This window comes from Glycine soja, chromosome 11 (assembly GCF_004193775.1).
Source record: "Glycine soja cultivar W05 chromosome 11, ASM419377v2, whole genome shotgun sequence".
NCBI classification, from domain to species: domain Eukaryota; kingdom Viridiplantae; phylum Streptophyta; class Magnoliopsida; order Fabales; family Fabaceae; genus Glycine; species Glycine soja.
In genome coordinates this window covers 6,170,164-6,192,387 of record NC_041012.1, presented here as the reverse complement: position 1 = coordinate 6,192,387, position 22,224 = coordinate 6,170,164, and the positions used below count along the sequence as shown (strand labels likewise).

Genomic DNA, 22,224 nt, shown 5'->3' with positions numbered 1-22,224 from the left:
TCTTTCTCAAATGAACCTATCAAATCAGCTCAAAACAGGTTGGATTAATATTTTATATTTTAAACTCGTTTTAAAAATATGGTAAAGTGATCCAAATCTTTTTAGCAGGATATTAGCAGAGCGAGACAGATTAGTGTATGTTGACCCACTTTGTCATTGTCATCTCGGTTAAAATTCAGTCTTGTAAGACTTCCTATTATGAAAGGAGTCTCCATATAACATACTGCCACGTCAGAATTTCAACCATGTCAGAGTATTGCTTTCATGGCTAAAACAATGCTACCACAATTAAACGACAAATCAGCCTTAAGTGAAGAATGTAGAGATTCTTTTAATCTCTTCAACCTTTGTCTTTGTTAGTTCCACGTATAAATTATCAAGTAGTCACTCGTAACTAGTCATGAAATAGTAATACCCCTAAATATTATTGGAGCTTTTTTCCCGTTCAAAAAATTAAATGACATTGCTGTAGTTTTACTGCAAAACCAATGACAATTTATTTGGGGGACTTTTTTAGACTTTTTATTGCACGGGTTGTGCAGTGTTCTAATTTGTTATAATATAAGTATCGGTTCCAAATAAATATTGCATTAGCTTCATCATAGTGTTCAAAATAACCTTTACTCACTACAATTTTACATCTAAAAACTTAGAACTAGCCCTCAAATAAGAGTCTCACCAGGGGCATAATCAATTGTTTTTATATAAGCAAGTGAACAAAGCAAATTATGTTTCACAACGTGTCAACAATAACAACCAATTCAGAAATTAGAAAACTGTTTAAAGAAACACAATGCTTCATTATTAGCATAAGTACACGAAGTCTAACTCATTAATAGAATACGGAATATCACAATCCACAAAACCAATCGTTGATGTTCTGGCAAAAACCATTATAGGACGATTGCAGAGGCAGAGAACATGACCGAAAGCTTCCTAAAACAATTAAACCCAACTAACCAACGCATCAACAACTCTAATGTTAAACAAAGAAAGCCAGCAGGGTGAGTAAACAAATAAAAAATAGGTTTAATTTTCAAACACTATCAATGTAAAGATTTTCATCGCCATTACGAGATATGAATGGATGAGTGTATAAAAATCCTTTAATTATAGTTAGTGTACTTAAATTAAATTCATAAAAAAAATGTCAATGACAGAGGTACAAGTTTCTGTTACATTTAGTTCCTGTTACATGATTTCATAAACATGAAATTAAATTTAAACATCATACAGAACAAATATGAATATGACCTACTCCTTTTGTGGAACTGATGATCCTTACCCAATCACGAACAAAACCAGTGCTCAGGATAATATTTTGTACGAAGCATCTTTAAACTATCGACCTCATTATACAGTATGTATATCATTTTTTCTTCTACTTTCTTCTCCTTATGATAGACAGTGACACAAGTATAAAGGCCATACTACAAAGTACCTATCAAATTCATACTTGGTCGATTTACACTGCCATTACTCATTAGGGTTTCCAAAAGTGCATGTCGAATTCCCTGGCCATGGAATTTGTCGACAATTTGAGCTACAATAAAACCCACATAATGTATCACAAAAACGATTCAATGCACCAACTAAAAACATTAAAAAAACATATGAAAACTAAATACTTACAGCTGTTGGTGTCAGTTGAAATTTTGAAGATTGTGAATGGACAACAAATCTCTTCACCTCTCGCATAATGTAACTGTCTTCTGAAGTCACAACACTTCAACTGGAAGGGTTAATAATATTCAGCAACTGATTTACCCATTCAGTTTCCCACACCTCAAGAATCAATGATAGAAGGCAATAATGGGGACACCATTGATTAAAATCCTTCTTACTTGATGAGCATGAGAAGGCATATAGGTTTAACCATTATTCCACCATGAGGGGTTAAAAATAAATATATTTGAAATGAGAAGGATGCCAAATCACATCTGACATGGATTAAGAAACCACCATGTTCTGCTCTTGGTACAACAAGGAAGGATACAGCTATACTCCCAAATGTCTGGGTACTAGAGACAACACCATTTGTCATACATGTCAAAGACTCCCTTGAGGCTGCTTTAACAACTTGATTAGCACATATGTTTGGAAACTTTGACCAGAGTAAAGACAAAAATCAAGCGGAGTTAAACCATCCTGACACAAACAATAGAGATATTGCAATTTAAAAATCAACATAATAGAAATGGCCAGCATTAACCAGATAGACAAAGGAATTAGACTCAGTCACAATGGACTTTCATCCAAATCACCTAACTAGTTCATATGGCAGAGAGTCAAACGGTCTAAATAACAATGACAGCAGATATTCTATGAATGATCCAGTTATAGCATCTATATTCAGGTATGCACAACATCAAGGTTCTTTCACATTTATATATTAGCATAGGAAATCAACAGATAATTACCTTGTTTCTTAATGTCTTATCAGCACCTTTAAGCAGCAGAAGCCTCACTAAATTTGGTCTCTGAGTTTGAACAGCAAGATGTAATGGTGTCCAACCATCCTGAAACAGAGAGAATGAATATATGTTCTCAAAAGGCACCACAAAAGATTACCAAGGTAAATATGCTAAATATGGGAACAATTAATCATACATTGTCTTGAAGATTTATATCCACATTATACAATAATAGTAATTCAATTGTCTCAATAGAAGCTGTTTGTACGGCATAGTGCATCAAGGTGGCCCCCTCCTGTTTTCAGACATAAACAACAAAGTAGATGCATAAAAATATCAGCAACAAGTAATTAAGCCTATGATAATAATATGCTGTTATATTAAGATGGAATGATAACCGTGACAATTTCTCAATGGGGGCAGGAAGAGCACAAAAAATCACTTAAGAAAATTAGCAAGTAAAGGCTCACATGCAAATATGGTAATCAAGTAACTTTTTACTCACTTTGTCCCGGACAAAGGGATTAGCTGAGTTTTTTAGGAGATAATTGGTTATGACCCGCTTTTTGCCAATTGCTTTGTGAAGGGCAGTCAAACCATCCTGGAAACACAGTAAATCACCATAGTTTAAAACAATGACTCCATGCAATTTACTCTCCCATATGAGAAGTTAGAATTTATATACCTTATCCACAGCATTGATATCAACATTATGCTTCAACAAAGAATCTAAAAGGTAAAGTTCTCCGCCCGCAGCAAGAGTGTGCAGAGGAAGCCATTTACCCTGAAAATAATCAGTATTAGCATTCCAAAATTACATTATTCACCCAAGGGTATAAGAAAGTGAATCAGAACCCTTTCCCCTCCCTACACCTTTACCATGTTTTGACAGAAAGAAAATTGCAACATCCAACAACACTTTGTAGTCCCAATTACCCAATCCAAAGAAGACTAACAAGTTATAACACAACATAATCAACTACTGAGATTGCTCAACAACAACATTGGTGGAACAAATGATCACTAAGCCATCACAAATTCACAATGAAGGAGAACAAGAGAACTTTTATTTTCAACAATAACAAGCATAATGAAGACTAAATACAAGTCATTGTAATTTGTTCATAAGACACAGAAAACTCACTGAAGTAGCAATTGCCAAGTCGGGCATTCGCTTGTTCAACAACAACACCTCCTCCTTAGTAATAGCAAACAACTTCCGACGACCTATTCATGCAGGGGTGAAAATTTTAATACGACAATCTCACCACTCCAAAAAACTATATACATGCAATGAGCAAATGCAATAGTAATAAGTGATTTTAGCTTCTCCAGAAAACTCATTTTAACTTATACATACATAAGCTAATAAACTAATTTTAACTTGCGAGAGAAGCTTGTTTCATTTTTTCCTCTTATAGAGCAAAATCATTTACTCAATAGAAAAGAAAAGAAAAAGAAAGGCGTGAAAATAGACATTGACCTTCAAGAGAGGTGTTATAACTAGGGTTATAGCTTCCACTATTGAAAAACTGAATGACATCCTCCAAACCCTTCCCGTGAAGGACACCTCTGGGATTCTTAGGCTCAACACGCTCGCCATTGAAGTGAGGTTCTGGAAGGTTCTCTTTGACGGGAAATGTAGAAGGGTTCTTGAGAACCAGAGGACTGATCTGTCTCAATTTAGCCTTCTTAGAAGACTTGTACTCGTCCCAATTTACATCCTTGTAGCGACTCAACTTCTTCTCAACCTCGATTTTGTTTGCATCCCTTAGAGGAACCAACCCTCTTATGTTCTTCTTCTTCTTGCGCCTCTCGTTAATGGTGATTTTGGTCTCTGACTGAACTTCTCTCCACTTGTCCGGAACCAAATTCTCACGCGTTATCCGCGTCACTTTTGTCCTTGGGCTGGGTCTGCGTTTGGGTGTGTTAGTGGTGAGATTGCTGTCGTTTTGGAAAACGGCGCCGCTTTCGAAGATGCCGTCATCGAAGACGACGCGGTCGCCAATATCGCGGTTTTCAGAGTGAGCGTTCTGTTTAGTGGGGAATTTGAGGGATTGAAAGTGGCGGGGAGCGGTGGCGGAAGGGAAGATAGAGAGGGAAGAGAAGAGTTTGTGAGGTTTAGGATTGACCATAACGGCAGAGAAAAAACGGAACATAGTAGTGGCTTCCATTTCCCTGCTAAGACAAAGCCCAGCCTAAAGTTATAATAGAATCTGTCTGGGTAACACAATTCCTATCCTACAAATAATAGTAATACTATCAAGAAGAAAAATTTATGTTTTGCCTTTATTATAAAAAGAATTGATTTTTTTCGCCATACCCACTAACTGTTTATATATAACATCATGAGTTAGTTCATACTAAAGTATTCAATTATAATTTAATCCTTATTGTTATTATTATTATTAATGAAATTTTGAACCTACAGTGTCAAATTAAGAGTTTAAATTAAAATAGTGGCTTTGACTTGAATTCCAGAAAATAAATTTGACACGATAAAGTTACTTGAGAATATTGGTTTAAAATAAATGCACCGGAAAATGTAATTTTACATAAAAGAATTTTTGTATAAAAAATATATACAAAGTTCCTAGAGATACTTAGGTGATATTAAAGTAACTATACTTTTATCAACAATTGTTAATTTAAGTGACTGAGACTTGAATTACTTAAGCATGTGGTTAGAAATTTGGATCTTAACTAATGGAAAAATTATTGTTGGGAGAAAAAACAATTCACTTATAAGTGTCAACGAATTCTTCAGGGGAGTTTAAAATTCTGATAAATCATTGAGATACTCCTTTGCGATCATTCAGAATATTATTCCAAAACAATTGTTTTTGTTGTCTTATAGATAATTTTGTTGAAACTTACTGAAATTTCTCTTCAATTTCTCAAGACTTGTTGAATTGGAGACTTTCATTTTTTTTCTCTTGTTATTCTTCTTCTGAAGTGGTGGAGGCTAGAGGTTGTTATTATTTTTTGTTTTTCTTCTAAGAATGATAGTTCTTTATTATTTTGGTATGTAGCTACTAATTTTATTAGGACATTTTTTTACACAAGGAACTCACTTCATTTCATTAACAATGTGTCATACATACAAGTATGTAATCAAAGACGGTAGAATTAGCCTAAAATTTCACCGCTTGAGCTAAAGATTGAGCAACAAAATTGACTAATCTCCTAACATAACTCAAAATGTTGAAATAAACTAAGTTTATTAGGACACTTTTACTCATTCAACAACTTTTTTTTTCTTTTTTTTTTTATGAAAGGGAGACATCCAAATTTGCCCACAATTTTTTTTTTGGACAAACAATTTTGCCCACCATTTAACATGTATAGATCTAGCCAAATAATGAAGATCTATTTCATTGGTAAGCGCCACTTAATCATAGTCCCATGACATAATCCAAGTTATTTCTTTACTAGCCATATACCGTATGAATTGGTATCCTTGAAAAAAGTGTGTTTTTTTTTTCTTTAAAATATTGATATTTGTCTTTAACTTGCATCATTAATGTAGTAGTGGATACAAAAATGTAAAACTACTTCATGCATCTACCTCAACCCACCACTAGGTCAGCCATAACAGGTTACATGCTTGATTTCAATTTTATTTTTTTTTAAATGGCGAGTCATTTTTGTTACTTTTTCATATGGCTGGTTACTTCACCAACTGGTCAATCCAGTCCATGTTTTTTAACCATTGGCAATTTTGTTGATTTGCCCAAGCCATATTCTTAGCAAAACCCAGTAAAAGCGATTTCATGAGAAAATAGTTGACACTTGATAGAGAAAAAAAGCCATGCCCGGAGTTTAAGAAAGACGCAATTTAAAAATAGCAGACCATTTTTCTTTCTTTTCATGAAAACATTCCTATTTTCCTTCCCTATCCTATTTAAAATATACATTTTAATACAGTACAATACTGTAGTTGTACCAAAATTTCCATGTGACTAAGGGATGCTAATTGTCATGCAAAACTTGGCAACGACTAATATTCATTTGTTGGTCCAAATCTTTCAGAAGTTGTATCTTAGCCCCATCTGTCACACTGATACATGTCTAAGACGTCTTTGAGGCTGCTTAAACAACTTGATTAGTTCATATGTTCTGGCACATTGACCATTGTAAAGGCAAAGGTCAAGAGGAGTTAAACCATCCTGAGATAAACAACAGAGAAATTTCAATTTAAAAATCAACCTAAAAGAAATGCCAAGCATTAAGCAGCTAATAAGACGTGTTTAAAAGAGTGTGCTAGAGAGTATGTTACTAGCATGCATTTCTTATTCGTCAATCACTTTTAAGTTTTAAAAACTTCTCAACAAATAATGACTCAGGAAAGGTTTCTCTGATTGAAGGGAAAATCTCACGTAAATATCTCAATTTCAAAATTGAGAATCAAGGTTTGGATATCACAATTGCCTTTCATTCAAATTGCCTAACTAGTAACTACATATGGCAGAGGCAGACCTTCTAAATCCCAATCATAGCTGATAATCGAACCAATGATCCACATTTTAAGCATCTACGTTCAGCTAAATTATGCAAGACACTGAGGTTCCTTCACATTGATAGATTAAAGAAGAAAATCCATAGAAAATTACCTCGTTTTTTAATGTCTTATCAGCACCTTTAATCAGCAAAAGCCTCACTAAATCTGTCCTCTGAGCTTGAACAGCAAGATGCAATGGTGTCCAGCCATACTAAGACAGAGCAAATGAATTATGTTCTCAAACAGATCACCATAAAAGAATAAAAGGTAGATAAACTAACCAAGAGAAAAATTAATCATACATTGTCCGGGAGATTTATATCCACATTATACAATAAGAGTATTTTAACTGTCTGGGTAGAAGCTGTTAGTACAGCATAGTGCATCAATGTGGCTCCCTCCTGTTTCCAGAGCATAAACAACAAAATAGATGCATAAACATTTCAGCAACAGGAAACTAAGGCTTATGATAACAATATGCTGTTAGATTAAGATGGAATGACAACAGTAACGACTTTTCAATGGGGGCAGGAAGAGCTTAAAAATCAGTAAGTAAAGGCTCACATACACAACTACATCAGGACAGCCCAACCATTAATTAAGTCGTTTTTTACTCACATTATCCTGTACAAAGGGATTAGCTGAGTTTCTCAGGAGATAATTGGTTATGGCCTGCTTTTTTCCAATTATTGCTCTGTGAAGGGCAGTCAAACCATCCTGGAAACAAAGTAAATCAGTAAAGTACATAGAAGACTCCTGCATTTCAATCTCCCTAATGAAAAGTTAGAATTGAAATACCCTATCCACAGCATTGATATCAACATTGTGCTTCAACAGAGAATCTAAAAGGTAAAATTCTCCACATGCAGCAAGAGTGTGCAGAGGAAGCCATTTATCCTGAAAATAATAGTAGTATTGACCATTAAAAAAAGCATTGAAAGTATTCACCAAAGACTAAGTGAATCAGAACCTTTTTCCCTCCCTATACCTTTATCATCATTCTCTCTCTCTCTCTCTCTCTCACACACACACCAAAAAAAAATGCAGCAAGGTTTCTATGGCCTAATTAATCATTCCAGGAAGACTGACAACATCAGCATTCACTGGGAATATGGGATTACTCAACAACAACAGCATTGGTCGAGCCAAAAATCACACCAACTTAACCATGAAGGCGAGCTAGGGAGTTTTTCTTTTCCAATAACAATAAGAATATAACAATGGTAAAATATGAGTCATTGTTCCTCTAACACATAAAACTTACTGAAGTAGCAGCTGCCAAGTCTGGTATTCTCTTATTCAACAAAACCTTCTCCTCCTTATTAAACAACTTCCGCCGACCTATTCACGCAGACACGAAAGAATTAGAACAACTATCCCAACACTTAAAAAATTCATATACACGCAACAAACAAGTCGAACGCAACAATCATTGAATGAAATCATTAATTTCTTCAAAATGTAATTCCTCAGCCCAAATTGCCATCCATTAGCCACCATAGTATGAAGAACTAATAGTAACCTAAGCAGTTAGTTTCCAGTGGATTAGCTCATGATTCAAAGAAAAACTCCAAAAGAGCATTAAAAAATGGATATACCTCCAAGAGTTTTAGCAGTAGGGTCATAGTTGTCACTATTGAAAAACTCAGTGACATCTTCCAAACCCCTCCCATAAACAGCCCATCTAGGGTTCTTAGGCTCTACACGTTCACCGGCGTTCAATTCAGGTTCAGCCTCAGCCACCTCTTCACCACCGCGATTGAATTCAGGTTCAGCCTCAGGGACATTTTGGCCCACCGGAGAACAAGAGGCGTAATCGAGAAGCTTCATCTGAGCCAATTTGGCCTCCTTGTAAGCCTTGTAGTCATCTAAGTTCATATCCCTAAGAGGAATCAAACCTCTTCTCTTCTTTTCAACCTTGCTGTTGAACTCCACTTCCCGCGCTATCTTCCGCATCTCCCTCTTCGTTATGTTTATCTCCGCCTGTACCTCTCGCCACTTGTCCGGGACCAAATTCTCGCCCAATGTCTCCTCCACTTTTTTCCTCCAACTGCGCCCGGGCTTGGGCTTGGGCTTATCGACGGCGAGATTGTCGGAATTGAGGTGGTGGTTGTGGAAAACGGGTTCGTCGAAAACGCCGTCCTCGAACACGACGCAGTCGCCGATGACGTGGTCGTCGGAATCGTCGTATGTTAGGTGCAGCGATGGAGAGAGAGAGCGGAGATTCCAGTTTCTGGGGAAATGGAGGGTTTGTGAAAGTGGGAGGTTGCGGGAAGTAGAAACGGGGAGTGGAAAGAGGAAATTGTGAGGTTGAGGATTGAGCGCAATGGTGGAAACATGGAACATGGTGGTGGCTTGCGCTTCGCGGTTGCTGCTGCTAGCATAAATAAAGAAAACATTGCTTATCTCGAGGCACTAAACTTTTAAAATGAACATTTTTTTCTGTATGCAATATGCATAGATTCAAATTCAACTCCGATAAGATGATAAGATTATCTGCGTGGATTCTATTTTGTATTTTGTATGACCAACAACATCTTTAATTATGCATCAACATCGTGATTTTCTACACTACAATAAAAGTTGCCAATTGTAATTTTTGTGCTTTTTACTTGTTTGATTTGTTTTTTTTTTTTGTACTATTCAATAGAATTGACTTAGTAGTGGTAAGAAATTTGAGTAATTTGTATGAAATTCCAAGTTCAAAATATTCATAAAGAGGATGGGTCCCTGATCTTGACTATGGGTAGGATATTTCATTTATTTACACACTTTAGAAAAGATAAGATTAAGATTAAAATATCTTTCTCTTTTTCTAAACACTAAACACTAAGTTACTCTATATTTTAATTGTGAAAAATAATGTGGAATTGAACTTGATAGCAATAGCTATAAAAAGTATACACTTACTAAATAATTTATTATTTATATTGTTAACTCAGATTTTAAATTTTCTTACAAAAAAATGTCATAGTCGTCGTCACAAAGTACTTTCAACCTATTTAGTTCCGATTAGAGCAGAGAGAGAAATAAATCGACTACTTTAATATACTACTATCAACTACTGATATATGTCCTATTCACCCAATGTCAATTTTCAAAAATAATTGGTGACCATAATTTTTCTTTAAAAAAAACCCCACCATTTTTATTAATGTTTTAATCTCTATTAAGTTATCTTTACAAGTACAAAATTATATATTTTTCATGATTTCACATGATCGAAAATCTCTATTAAATGATAGATTAATTAACACATTTATATTTAAAAAGTTCCAATAATTTAAAGTAGACCACAAGCTTTGAAATTTTAAACAAAATCAAACTTAAACTTATTTAATAAACGATTCAAACTTAGTCAATCTTTTTTGTTTACACGAGTCAAGCTTAATCATCTAATTTACACCCCTAGCCATGCCTACTCACCCCCCTTGCGATTAGTTGAAAACCTATAGAATTGAAGGAAATGAATTGTAATTTGCTGCGACTTTTTATTTATTAGTACGAAGAAAAGAACTAAAACAAAGATCAGAGACAAAGTGGAGCTCTACCATTTGACCATTAAATTATGAATTGTACAAAGTAGTTAAATATCGAACAAATACAAGGACAAAATAAAGCACAAGTAGGGCAGACTATTTCCAAAAGATGGATACAAACTGAAGTCACGATACCATAATAGACAATTTTTTCCTTACCATCTTCAAACTTAAAAGATGGAAAGAAGCTGACAAAAGACATCACCTGGATCCAAGAGCATATATACCTCCTAGATCTTCCACCATAAGGTCAGTGAATAATCTCTACCACCTCGATGCTCTTGAGACAAACATGTGGAGTTCAGTAAAAGTTTTGATTAAACAAACACTAAAGAGTAAAGACTAGATTCACAATTCAAAAGACACTGTCTCTAGTACTTTTCAGGCCAAAATAGTGTCCAGGTGTAGGAGTTCTTGGCCTAGAAGCTCACAATCCATGGGGAATTTATTTGACAAAAACAAACAGCATAAATCATCATTCAAGTACCACTGGAAGCAAAACAGATTGAATCTCATTACATCCTTCTTGCCTTAGTAAATTGTATTAACACTGATATTATATTTAAGGGTGTCCTTTAAAAGAAAGTTTTATCGACATAAAAAACCTAGCTTATGAGAAGGAAAAAAGGTGTATCATATCCACACACGATTAATGCTAGGCATGAGATACCATAAAAGCCTGGTTAGAAAGTTGTCGATAATGTCCATGGATTAGTGGAGTTGAAAGTGAATGCTGAGGTTATGAAGTTGTTAGACAATATGGTTGCTATATTAAGTTGATAAGAAGCATTTGATTAGCTCCATTGATGAAGCTATATCACTAAAGTTGACATGGATGAACTGATCATCTTTGATTGCTGACAAAATAGCTGTATTCTGAATATGACCACAAAACCTTCAAGTTAAGAAGAAAGAAAAGCATGATTGTTTTTAGCAACTACTAGCTAGAGAACAGAAGAACAAGTTACCCACTCAACAGTGATATCGCCACCCTCCAAAACTGATTGATTGAGATATTTGATGCAACGGTTGGCATCCTCAACCGTATCTTTTGTAATAAAAGCAAAACCACGTCCGAGACTCCACCACAAGAAAACACGAAGCAACCTAACAAAGAAAACATCTATTGATATTCATTTCAAGATATGGGGCTCATAATGAGGAAAACTGACAAATAAAAATGGAGAGAAAATCAAATATGATTCTCATCTTTCCTTCCTTAGAGAAATGCTCCTCTAGCTCTCTCCCAGTGACCCTTGAAGACAGGCCAGTCACATAAAGTGCAGTCCCAGCATTTTTAGCCTCAGACCTGAAACATAATTGAACACTTTGTGAGACAGTGTCATAATAGTCTTTGAAATTAAAAAAAAAATCAAATAAATCCATAAAACTTCAATTTAGTCCCTGGAATGTACAACATATACTATCAATATAATCCTTAAAATCTAACTAATTATATTAAAAAAAAAGTTGTGAACCTAAATATAACCAAATTTTAATTACTTTCACACTATTTAGTATATCATTCCAAAAAACAAACTCAATTAATTAAGATTTTATTTCTAAAGATTATTTTTTTATTGATAACTGGTTTCAATGAATAATGATTTAAAAAAACATTATTTTTAACCGTGATTTTTAGAATTAAATGATAGTAACTAAATTTTTAAATTAATTGATACATAAAATAATTAATTTTACTTATATTTAAGTTTGGATGAAGTTTAACTTAGGTACTGTCATTATAGTTCTTAACAAAACTAAAAACAAAGACTAATATAACTAACAAATTTCAATTTTAGGGATTTATTTAGCATTTTTTAATTTTAGGAATTACTAGCGTCTCACAATGTCAAGGAATAAAATGAGAGTTTACTTAATTAAAATTCTTATAAGATTGAATAATTTAATTGATTGATTTAATTATAATATATACTCGTTATAATTACCTTTAATAATATAATTTATTTATTAAAAGATAAAATAAAGAAGTCAGTGACATTTAAGAGAGAAAAGAATAAATGTGGTGTAGGTTTTCACATCTGCCTCTGTAACAAAACCTTTTTTTATATTAATATTATTGAATTTTTAATAGACATGTCTAGTTTTATAAAATAATTAAATTCAATTTGAAAATGATGCAACTTCAATAAATATATATTATAAAAAATAATGAATAAGAGGTATCATCAATATAGAAAAAATAAAGATAACCATGATTAATTTTATTCTGATGTTCTGTAAAACAAAATATTCTGATGTTATATGTAACAAGCACATATTTTTAACATTTTAACTTTGTAATAAATAGCGAAATTTCAATATCTTAAATATATCATAATTAATTAAATAAAGCATTTATTTCAATATTTGGATAGTAATTGATTACTATACTTATAAAAATCCTTTTATTATATATAATAAATTGATTTTCATGGTATATAAAATCAAAGTTCATATTTATTTTTATCATTAAATTAAAATTCATATAAGATTTAATGATTTATTAAACATAATATATAATCCTTATAATTATCTTTTTTATGCACCATAAATATTCTCTATTGGAGGTTTTAAACCAGATAAAATTATTATGAACGATAAAATTTTCACTCTTTATATTTAATGTAATTGTATATTTAAGATTTAAATACAAGATCACTAATTAAGTTAAAATAATCATATTTTCGTCATCCATGCACTCAATGATCATTATGATTACCTATACTACTCTAATTTTATGAATTAAGAAATAAAAATAAAATCAATAATATTTTGACATAAAAGAAATAAATATAGCGTTGGCATGTGATATGTGCCTATGTGATAAAATTTACTTTTTTTATATTATCATGTTATAATAGAGAAATATCTTATACTAATATTTGCTGAAACTATTTCCACTAACATTCTAACAAAAATGAATAATTAATATCTATCGATAAAAAATTAATCTTTGCTAAAAAAATCTAACTACATCATCTTTAGCATGGTCTTCAATCCTAATCATGATTTTCCCAATAAATAAGACTCCAACACGAGAATTTAACAAATTAAAGGATTCTAGCCAAGATTGATTTTGATAAGTGACTTTTCATACAAAACTTTTTTTTTATATCAATTAATACACAATTTGATAATAAATAATGACAATTAATGATTAATATTATTGATTATTTGCTTTACATTATGTCGAATTAATTTGCTTGATTCTGATGATTAATATAATTGTTTGTCTGTTTGATTACTGATATAAAAATAATTTGTTTAAATTCTTGTCCTTTCCATAATTTGCTTCCAAATTTGACCGATTCTATTAATATAATGCCACGTTCTATATGCTAAATTCCTAAATAGTTTTCTGGATATCAACCAAATTAATATGACAGCTATGATGGCTTGCTCGATCCATCTTCGTTGTGTCTATATATATTAAAAAAAGAATAATAAGAATTAAGAAAGCGAACCACATACATGAGACAGTGAGGCAAATAAAAATAACACGGTTGTTTCTTTTATAGCATGATAATGTTATGAAGTATGCACTAGTTGTAATAATGATTAATTAATCTCCAAAAAATTTAACTGATTATTTTTAATAAAAAAATTTCTTCCAATTATATTTTATTCATTCATAAAGCTTAAATATGATATTTCATTTAAAGAAATCAAATTCAAAATCATTCGAAACAATAACTTATTTGATAGATAATTGTTCTTTGAATGAGGTGTCATGTTTTGCATGTGAAATTACATTAACGGCTGTAAAAGTACTACAGATAGATGTTCATCACTACTGAGAGAAAAAGTCCAATAATCCAGTTAGCACTTGCGTTAATTACCAACCATTCCTCTTCAAGTCAATAAATAACTTTACTTTTTCTTCCATGATGCAATGTATCAGAATTTTTAGACTACAAATAAAAAATAGTATTTCAATATTAATTGACAATCCTTTTCATATATACGACATATATAGTAAGAGATTAGACGAATTGATGTTGACTATGAAGATTGTTTTAATTATCTTTAATTTTAACTATTTGTTTAAATTAGTTGAGATTCACTTTTTCATACTTTCATCTCATTTAAATAAGTTTCTTATATATTGAAGAAAAATTACAAGAATAAGTTTTTACCATACAATTATACGCGAACGGCCAAAATTATTCTAATTAATTTTACATATAAAATGGTAAAAGAAATTAAAAGAAATACACATGACATCTCTTAAGTAATTTTGATCACTAGATTTAAAGTTTTTACATACTTAACAATAAAAAAGATTTTCACTTGATATTCATCATTATGGCCCATTTAAAAAAAAATTCGGAAAATATTTTCATTTGATATCTCATAATTCATTTGTTCCTATATATAAAACTCAATTAACTAATTCATAAAAATTAAGGAAAGTGATTAATTTAATTAATAATAATAAATTTGTCTTAAATTTAGAATTTTTTTCAAAACTACCCTTAACATTAATATTCTCTCTCTTAATAAATGAATTTTTAGTCTAAAATAATTAATACAAAAAATATTATAGATTGAATCTTATAAATAAATAAATACTATTTCAAACTTATGTCGAACAAAATTAGTATTATACAAAGAGAGACAACCCACATTCCATTAAAATAGTGATATTTATTTAAAGAATTGATTTCTCAGACACTTAACCACAGAAAGCTATTAAGGGGGAGAAAAATAAGCACCTGATAGCCAAAATAAAAAATGACTCATTTTTTTTTATTAATAATGATCAATAATTAGTTTAATAAAAAAATAAAATATTATATATCTTATAAAAAAACAAAAATTGTTGATTCTTTCTTTTTAAATGGTTATTTATCAAGTTTATAAGTTTGTATAATAATTTTTTTTGTACAAGAGTAAGCTAAAATAGATCAATATTATTAACTTTTTTCTCTTAAAGAATGAAAACAGAGCTTTAAGATATCATATTTCAACTACATTACAAAAATTAATTTATCTACCAAATTCCAAATATTAAAAAACTTTAGTTAACAATAAATGGAAATACCGGTGAAATAATAGCAATTTGAAACAAAATCATTGTCTAAACTCTTTTAATAAAAGAAATTAGTGTTACTTTTCTTTATTCATGGAAATTAAATAGGATAACAAGAGGTATACAATACTCACAGCTTATCCAACTAATTGAATTAGACCCTTGTAATCATTGTCTAATTAAACTATAAAGTATATTATAAAGAAAAAGCAATTGAAAAGCAAATAAGCAATCGAAATTAAAAAGGTAAGTAACCAAAAGTAATAATAATAAAAAACGTATATCTATAAAAAGTAAATGAGCAATTTAAGTTGTAACGTATGCTAAGCATAAATGCAATTTATTATTTTATGTATTGAGTTTTAATAGATAAAACTTATAGAAACTTAATGGTAGGGAAGTTGGAAATGGGGCTGGGAATCAGGAAAGAAAACAGTGAAGGGAGGGAGGCATATAAGAATTAAGAAGATAGAAAGATATACTATTAGTACATGTTCAGTATATATTTTTGAACAGGAGACATATAATTTTTTATAGATAAAAATCAAATTTACAATTATATATTTAATAAAAAAAATTATTTATTAATCATATCACGTGACTTTAAAAATCTTTTTTGCCAACCAAAACAAGTATATATACAAATATACATTTGACAACCGAATAATATGAGAAATGCCCTGGCTTGGTTCAGGCACCCTTTTCAACACATTCTCTGCAGAGAGACAAACTAAAATTTTGTCCAGTTCCAACCAATTATCTTGAATTATATATATATACAAAACACACACCTTCACACAATTACACAAAGGAGTGTTGCAATGAGGATGCATCCTTGGATTTTTGGGGTCATTTGCCTCTGCCAATTGCTCTGTGTGGTGACTACTGGTGGAGGAGGGCATGTTGAGTCCAATTTCAAATGGCAGAGATCAGAAGAAAAACATGAATTGAGTTGCAACATGTACGAAGGAAGGTGGGAGTTGGATGATTCTTACCCTCTCTATGACTCTTCAACCTGCCCTCACATTCGTAAGGAATTTGATTGCTTGAAATATGGTCGTCCTGATCAACAATACCTCAAATACAGATGGCAACCCAACGAATGCGACTTACCAAGGTACGAATTCACTTCTTAATCTTATTTTCTTCAATTTTCCTTGTAAGAGTAGTGTTGTCGTATGTGATACGACATCGACATTCTTGAAAACACAGTTCATACGAGGATAAGGACACAGACATGGAGAGATGATATATTTATTACTATCTTTATTTTTTTGTTCAACAATTTATTACTATCTCATAAGTATTGTTTCACTCTTTTAATGTACAGTTATTGGTTTTTATGGTACAGACTTGTTTTTTTGGTTTAAGGATCTAGTGATTTTACAGTACATTATTTGAATATTAAAAAAATTAATATTTTACGTCATATTGTATATAAATTTTTTTAATTTCTGTTATTTTTCCCGTATGCAAGAAGAACCTTAAAAATGTATTCAAATTAAGCTAAAAGAGAAGTTTCTCTCTTATTTTATCATGAAAAATATTTTCTATATTTTAACTGTCAATTTGGTATGGTGAAGAGAAAGTAAAGAAGTAGAGAAAATCTTAACATTTGAAATGAAGGAAAAGTGAAAAGAAAAAGAAAGAATAACTCCGTTTCTACAAACCAACATTTTTTTTCTTAAATATGTTTTTTCTTCATGTAAGTTAGCACGTTTTTTATTTTTGTATTTTGTATCTGTTAGTTTATTTTTAAAATTTTAGTTCCTGAAAATTAGTATTTTTTATTTTGTAAGATATTTTTTTCAATTTTGATTCTGGTACGTTTATATTTTTTTTTTAATTTTAGTTCCGGAAAAACACAAATGTACAGTAATTAAAAGTAAATAAAATATCTTACAGAGATAAAGACACAAATTTATAGGAACCAAAATGAGTGTTAACTCACCGGAATCAAAAACATATTTATGTTATTTTTTTTCACCATCTCTGTTTTCTTTTCTTATTTTTTCTTTTTTCATTTTCAAACATACGCTAAAAAAATTCCGGAATCCTTTTTCACTATCTATATTTTGCAAGTAATTATTGATACATAATTCATGTGTATGCTAGTAGTTGGCACAAACTGCATGTGATAGAAAACTTGTTTTGTTTTTTGGGAATAGGGGGTTTGTAAATTAATATGGCATGTGATAAGTTACAACATTCTTGGTCAATGAAAAAAGACTAGAGAGCTTTTACAGTATAGGCTGTTAACCCGTGAGCTTAAATGTATTTGATTTGGCTTCATCGTCCTGATACTTCATGGAGATTTCAAATAATTAAAGTTCTGTATTAGTCAAATTAGGCATGAACACGAGCCTTTGTCTTTATTCACCAACCCCACCACCCCCTTTTTTTAACATTTTCATTGAACAAAATGTGTATTTACTAAAATTATGCACAATGTCAAGCATGAAATTAAATGATTACCGAGTAAAGAGAGGGAGTAGAAGAGAAATGTCCTTTGAACACAAAATTGGGAGAACAAAAAGTTTTACTTTGTTTTTTTAGTGTATTTTTTAAATAGGTGTATGTGAAAAAACATAACTGGAACATTGAGATAAATGTATATAATATAAGCTAAAATATGTTTTACTTACTTGTAAAGTCAATTCATTCACTTACAAAAAATCTTATAGGAATGAAAACAATTTTATTAATTTTACAATAATAAAAAATATATTTTAACCTATAATATATTACTTATGATGCCAATTTTATATGAACGAAAATCATCCATTTTTAAAACGAAATAAATTTTGTCAATTTTGCAAGAAAAAATAAATAAGATAAAAAGTGATATAACTGTATATACTATTACATATGATGTCAAAACATTGTTACTTGCAGTGAATTTTTCAGCATCTTCATTTAATTCTCCCCATCCCACCAAACTTAATGGTTAAGGGGTTTGGATTGTCTCCGGTCATTGGATTCTTCTATTAGGAGAGGGAAAGACACAATAGGTATCTGAGATCCAAACCTGGAAAAATCCAATACCGGAGAGGAGTTCTATCCATGGTTCAGCCAAATTTTGAAACAATTTAATAACATTGATCTAACCAAAATACCCTTTTGCAGATTTGATGGGAAAGATTTCTTGACAAAACTTAAGGGGAAGCAGATCATGTTTATAGGAGATTCAGTCAGTCTCAACCAATGGCAATCACTTATATGCTTGCTTCGTTCTTCTGTGCCTCAAACTGAAATATTAGAGCAGGGCGATGTGAACGTATCTAACTACACATTCCAGGTTAGTGAACTATAATCTCTCTTTCAGAATTGTGGTAACAATTTTTTTTTATATTTTTACCAAAAGTTTCAAGCAATAACAACTACAATGCTTCTGTAGGACTATGGAGTTTCGGTGATTATTTTTCATTCTACATATTTGGTTGACATTGAAGAGGACAAAATTGGTCGAGTATTGAAGCTTGATTCCCTTCAGAGTGGAAGCATATGGAAAGAAATGGACATTATGGTTTTCAACACTTGGCTTTGGTGGTACCGCAGAGGGCCTAAGCAACCGTATGATTTCCTCAAAATCATTTAGGCCATGTTTAAATAAATCAAAAAAGAAATAAAAAATGAAATAAACTTTTTCTATGAATTAAAAGTAATTTATGCATAGGTTGAATTAACTTTTTTTTTCTATAAGTGTTTATGAATATTTATTCAAACGGAACGCTAATTAGTGCACCAAAAGTTTTGATTGTGACAATAGCTAATAAGTAATTAACTTGACCATTTTGTGATGCAGATGGGATTATGTTCAAATTGGTGACAAGATACTCAAAGACATGGATCGCATGGAAGCTTTTAAACTTGGTTTGACAACATGGGCTAATTGGGTCAATGCAGAGGTAGATACAAACAAAACCAAAGTTCTTTTCCAAGGAATTTCTCCTTCCCATTACAAGTAAGTTTGACACATTTTCTTCTCATTAGTAAATTCAAAGCTTCAAAATAGTTATCCTCTAATGTCTTTTAAGATGCAATTGTAAATTTTACCCTTCTAACATTTATTATTTTGTAAATTTTACCATTAAAATTTTATTTTTCAAATTTTACAATTTAAAATTTTCTTTTTTGATGTATTTTACTATCACTAACAAAATATGAATGATTTTCAATTATAACCGAGATTGAAAAGTAACTTTTTACATATGTTATAACTATAACTGATTGTAACAAAATTTTTTAAAAAAATAATTTTTTATATTATTTTGTTATCATCTTAATGATAAAATACACAAAAATAAAAAATTTAAATAGTAAAATTTGTGAATAAAAACTTGAGTAGTAAAATTCACAAAAATTATGAAAATTGAATGGTAAAATACATAAAAATAAAATTTTGGTGATAAAATTTATTATTAAGCCCGAGAGAAATACTCTTAATAAGCAAAGACCTTTTAAAAAGTGTCATTAACATTCTTCTGATTTTAATATTCAATTTTCCCCCAACTTTTGTATATAAATCAGTGGCACGGGGTGGAATGAGCCAGGAGTGCGAAACTGTTCCAAGGAGACGCAGCCAATAAGTGGATCAACTTACCCTAATGGATTGCCAGCAGCATTATTTGTATTGGAAGATGTGCTGAAGAACATAACCAAACCTGTTCACCTGCTTAACATTACAACTCTGTCACAGTTGAGAAAAGATGCACATCCTAGTTCTTACAATGGATTCAGAGGCATGGACTGCACTCATTGGTGTGTAGCAGGGCTGCCAGATACATGGAATCAGCTGTTGTATGCAGCAATCACTAGTTAGAAGAAATAAAGGTTTATGTGTGTAGCCTGCAGAATTTTATTGGGAAATTCATGTAAATTTTTTATCAATAATGTTAAATCATTTTAAAGAAATTGCAGTTTAATTCTTTCAATGTTTATAATAATTACAATTTATTTTTATCATGATATTAGTACAAAATAATTTCTGACCAAAAAGAATGACGAATCTTTGTCTAGAAATATAAACGCATAGAAGGTGAATATTTCTTTCTCAACACAATTTATTTTGTAATTACGGATCAACTAGAATTTACACACAAGATAAATATTTATCTCTTAACACAATTTATTCCATACCTAATGATCAACTAGAATTTGAATCCTGAACCACTTGATTAAAAAAATATACAAGTCATTATCACCGTAAATTTAACCTTTGTCACACTTTAATAAATTGTTTAGTTAACCCTTAACAAAGTTTAAAAAATTGCTAACTTATTAAAGATCCTTGATCCCTAACAAAAATAAGAAAATTGGACATAAAGTCATTGTTTATGTCCAAAATATAGAAAACCAAAATTTTAAAGAAATAAATAGGATTCCTTTTAATTTATTACATAAATTAAACAAGCTAAGACCCACTACTAATTATAAATGGATTTTTTTTCTTGATTTGACTAATAGTGGCATATTAAGTTATACCGTTTTTATTAAATAACTCGTTTGCATCATTAATTAAGTGAAAACAATAAGAAATTATAAGACTTAATCTAATGAATTGATTATTAATTTATGGTTGAAGTTGTTAATTCAACCGAAAACTAGATTATATTGCTAACAAACAGTGTAGATTTATACTAACTCCTGTAGATAGACAACCCCGTCCATTGGATGATTTAAGTGTGATTAATGGTAATTCATCAAGATTATTTCGAAATTCAGAAGTAATTTTGAGACTTTGTATAAAATATTACTAAAATGTTCATTTTATGAGGTTTGATATTGAAGCAGAGCTAGAAACATCATAGAATTTACCAAAAAAATACCCTTTAAAATTAAAAGTCAACACAAAATACAGTTTCCCTTTGATCATTACAGGACTGATAAATTAACCCAAAATAAAAACAACCAAATCTTACCAACTTTCAAAATTCCTTTTTACTATGTTTAGAAGATTTTTGTTAGGAAATCATAAGTCATTTTTTGTAATGCCCATACTTTTAGTTTACTATATTGTCTTCTTAATTCTATATTTTATTCTGGAACTGGAAGACCAGATGGGAATCTCATATTTCAAAAGCTCATGCATTCACACCAGTAAGATTTATCTAGTTTAGATTTTTAATATTGCATCCGGACCGGCGCCAAAAAATGGTAAAATGACCAATACATCCCTAAAAAGTCATACTAGGAGAAAATAGTAAAATATCTAAAAGATTAAAATGAGTCATAAATAGTTAAATATACTCCAAATAATTCATGATTTTAAAATTTACAGAGAATTTACTGAGACAATTTGTGTGAAATGACCAATATACATCTAGGAGACTAGGACAGAGCATATGGTCAAAAAGATATTTTTAAAGTAAAAAACATTTTGAAGAAAATATAATGAGTCTACTTTAACATTACAACTCAATTTATTTAGATTAAAAAATCAATAAATAATTATTACTCAATTATTTTTCTTAGCATAAAATTATTTATTTAAATTATATTAAATTAAAAAATTATTTTTATTTGTTTAAGAAATTAAAACAAACAAAATATTACAAATCTTCTCACTTTAACGATATTCAAAGCAAGACTTGCATTATGGTAGGATGCATAAATTTTTGCAATTTCTGCATGTCATTCCCACTCCAACCAAACACAAGACACATAATTTCTCTCATTTCACTTGCTCTAAATCACCAAATTCAAAGGGCTAGTCTCAAGGGAGTAATCTCAGAA

At 30.8% G+C, this 22,224-nt stretch overlaps 3 protein-coding genes across 3 annotated transcripts; 1 reads left to right on the top strand and 2 right to left on the bottom strand.

The window, feature by feature from the left end:
• Positions 1 to 1,098: 1,098 nt before the first annotated feature.
• Positions 1,099 to 4,650, bottom strand: LOC114372916 (ankyrin repeat domain-containing protein, chloroplastic-like). The gene is made up of 8 exons (XM_028330477.1): positions 3,898 to 4,650; positions 3,559 to 3,641; positions 3,100 to 3,198; positions 2,920 to 3,015; positions 2,611 to 2,709; positions 2,421 to 2,519; positions 1,633 to 2,148; positions 1,099 to 1,543 (listed from the first exon to the last, which is right to left on the bottom strand). Exons 1-7 carry the CDS (start codon positions 4,586 to 4,588, stop codon positions 2,050 to 2,052), a joined length of 1,266 nt encoding a protein of 421 aa, XP_028186278.1. The 5' UTR covers positions 4,589 to 4,650; the 3' UTR covers positions 1,099 to 1,543; positions 1,633 to 2,049.
• Positions 4,651 to 6,212: 1,562 nt separating this feature from the next.
• Positions 6,213 to 9,374, bottom strand: LOC114377565 (ankyrin repeat domain-containing protein, chloroplastic-like). The gene is made up of 7 exons (XM_028336136.1): positions 8,514 to 9,374; positions 8,180 to 8,256; positions 7,714 to 7,812; positions 7,534 to 7,632; positions 7,218 to 7,316; positions 7,028 to 7,126; positions 6,213 to 6,583 (listed from the first exon to the last, which is right to left on the bottom strand). The coding sequence occupies exons 1-7, from the start codon at positions 9,259 to 9,261 to the stop codon at positions 6,470 to 6,472; spliced, it is 1,335 nt and encodes a 444-aa protein (XP_028191937.1). The 5' UTR covers positions 9,262 to 9,374; the 3' UTR covers positions 6,213 to 6,469.
• Positions 9,375 to 16,159: 6,785 nt separating this feature from the next.
• Positions 16,160 to 20,403, top strand: LOC114376834 (protein trichome birefringence-like 41). Its single transcript, XM_028335128.1, has 5 exons — positions 16,160 to 16,606; positions 18,616 to 18,787; positions 18,887 to 19,062; positions 19,295 to 19,453; positions 20,020 to 20,403. The coding sequence occupies exons 1-5, from the start codon at positions 16,311 to 16,313 to the stop codon at positions 20,309 to 20,311; spliced, it is 1,095 nt and encodes a 364-aa protein (XP_028190929.1). The 5' UTR covers positions 16,160 to 16,310; the 3' UTR covers positions 20,312 to 20,403.
• The last annotated feature ends 1,821 nt before the right edge of the window (positions 20,404 to 22,224 follow it).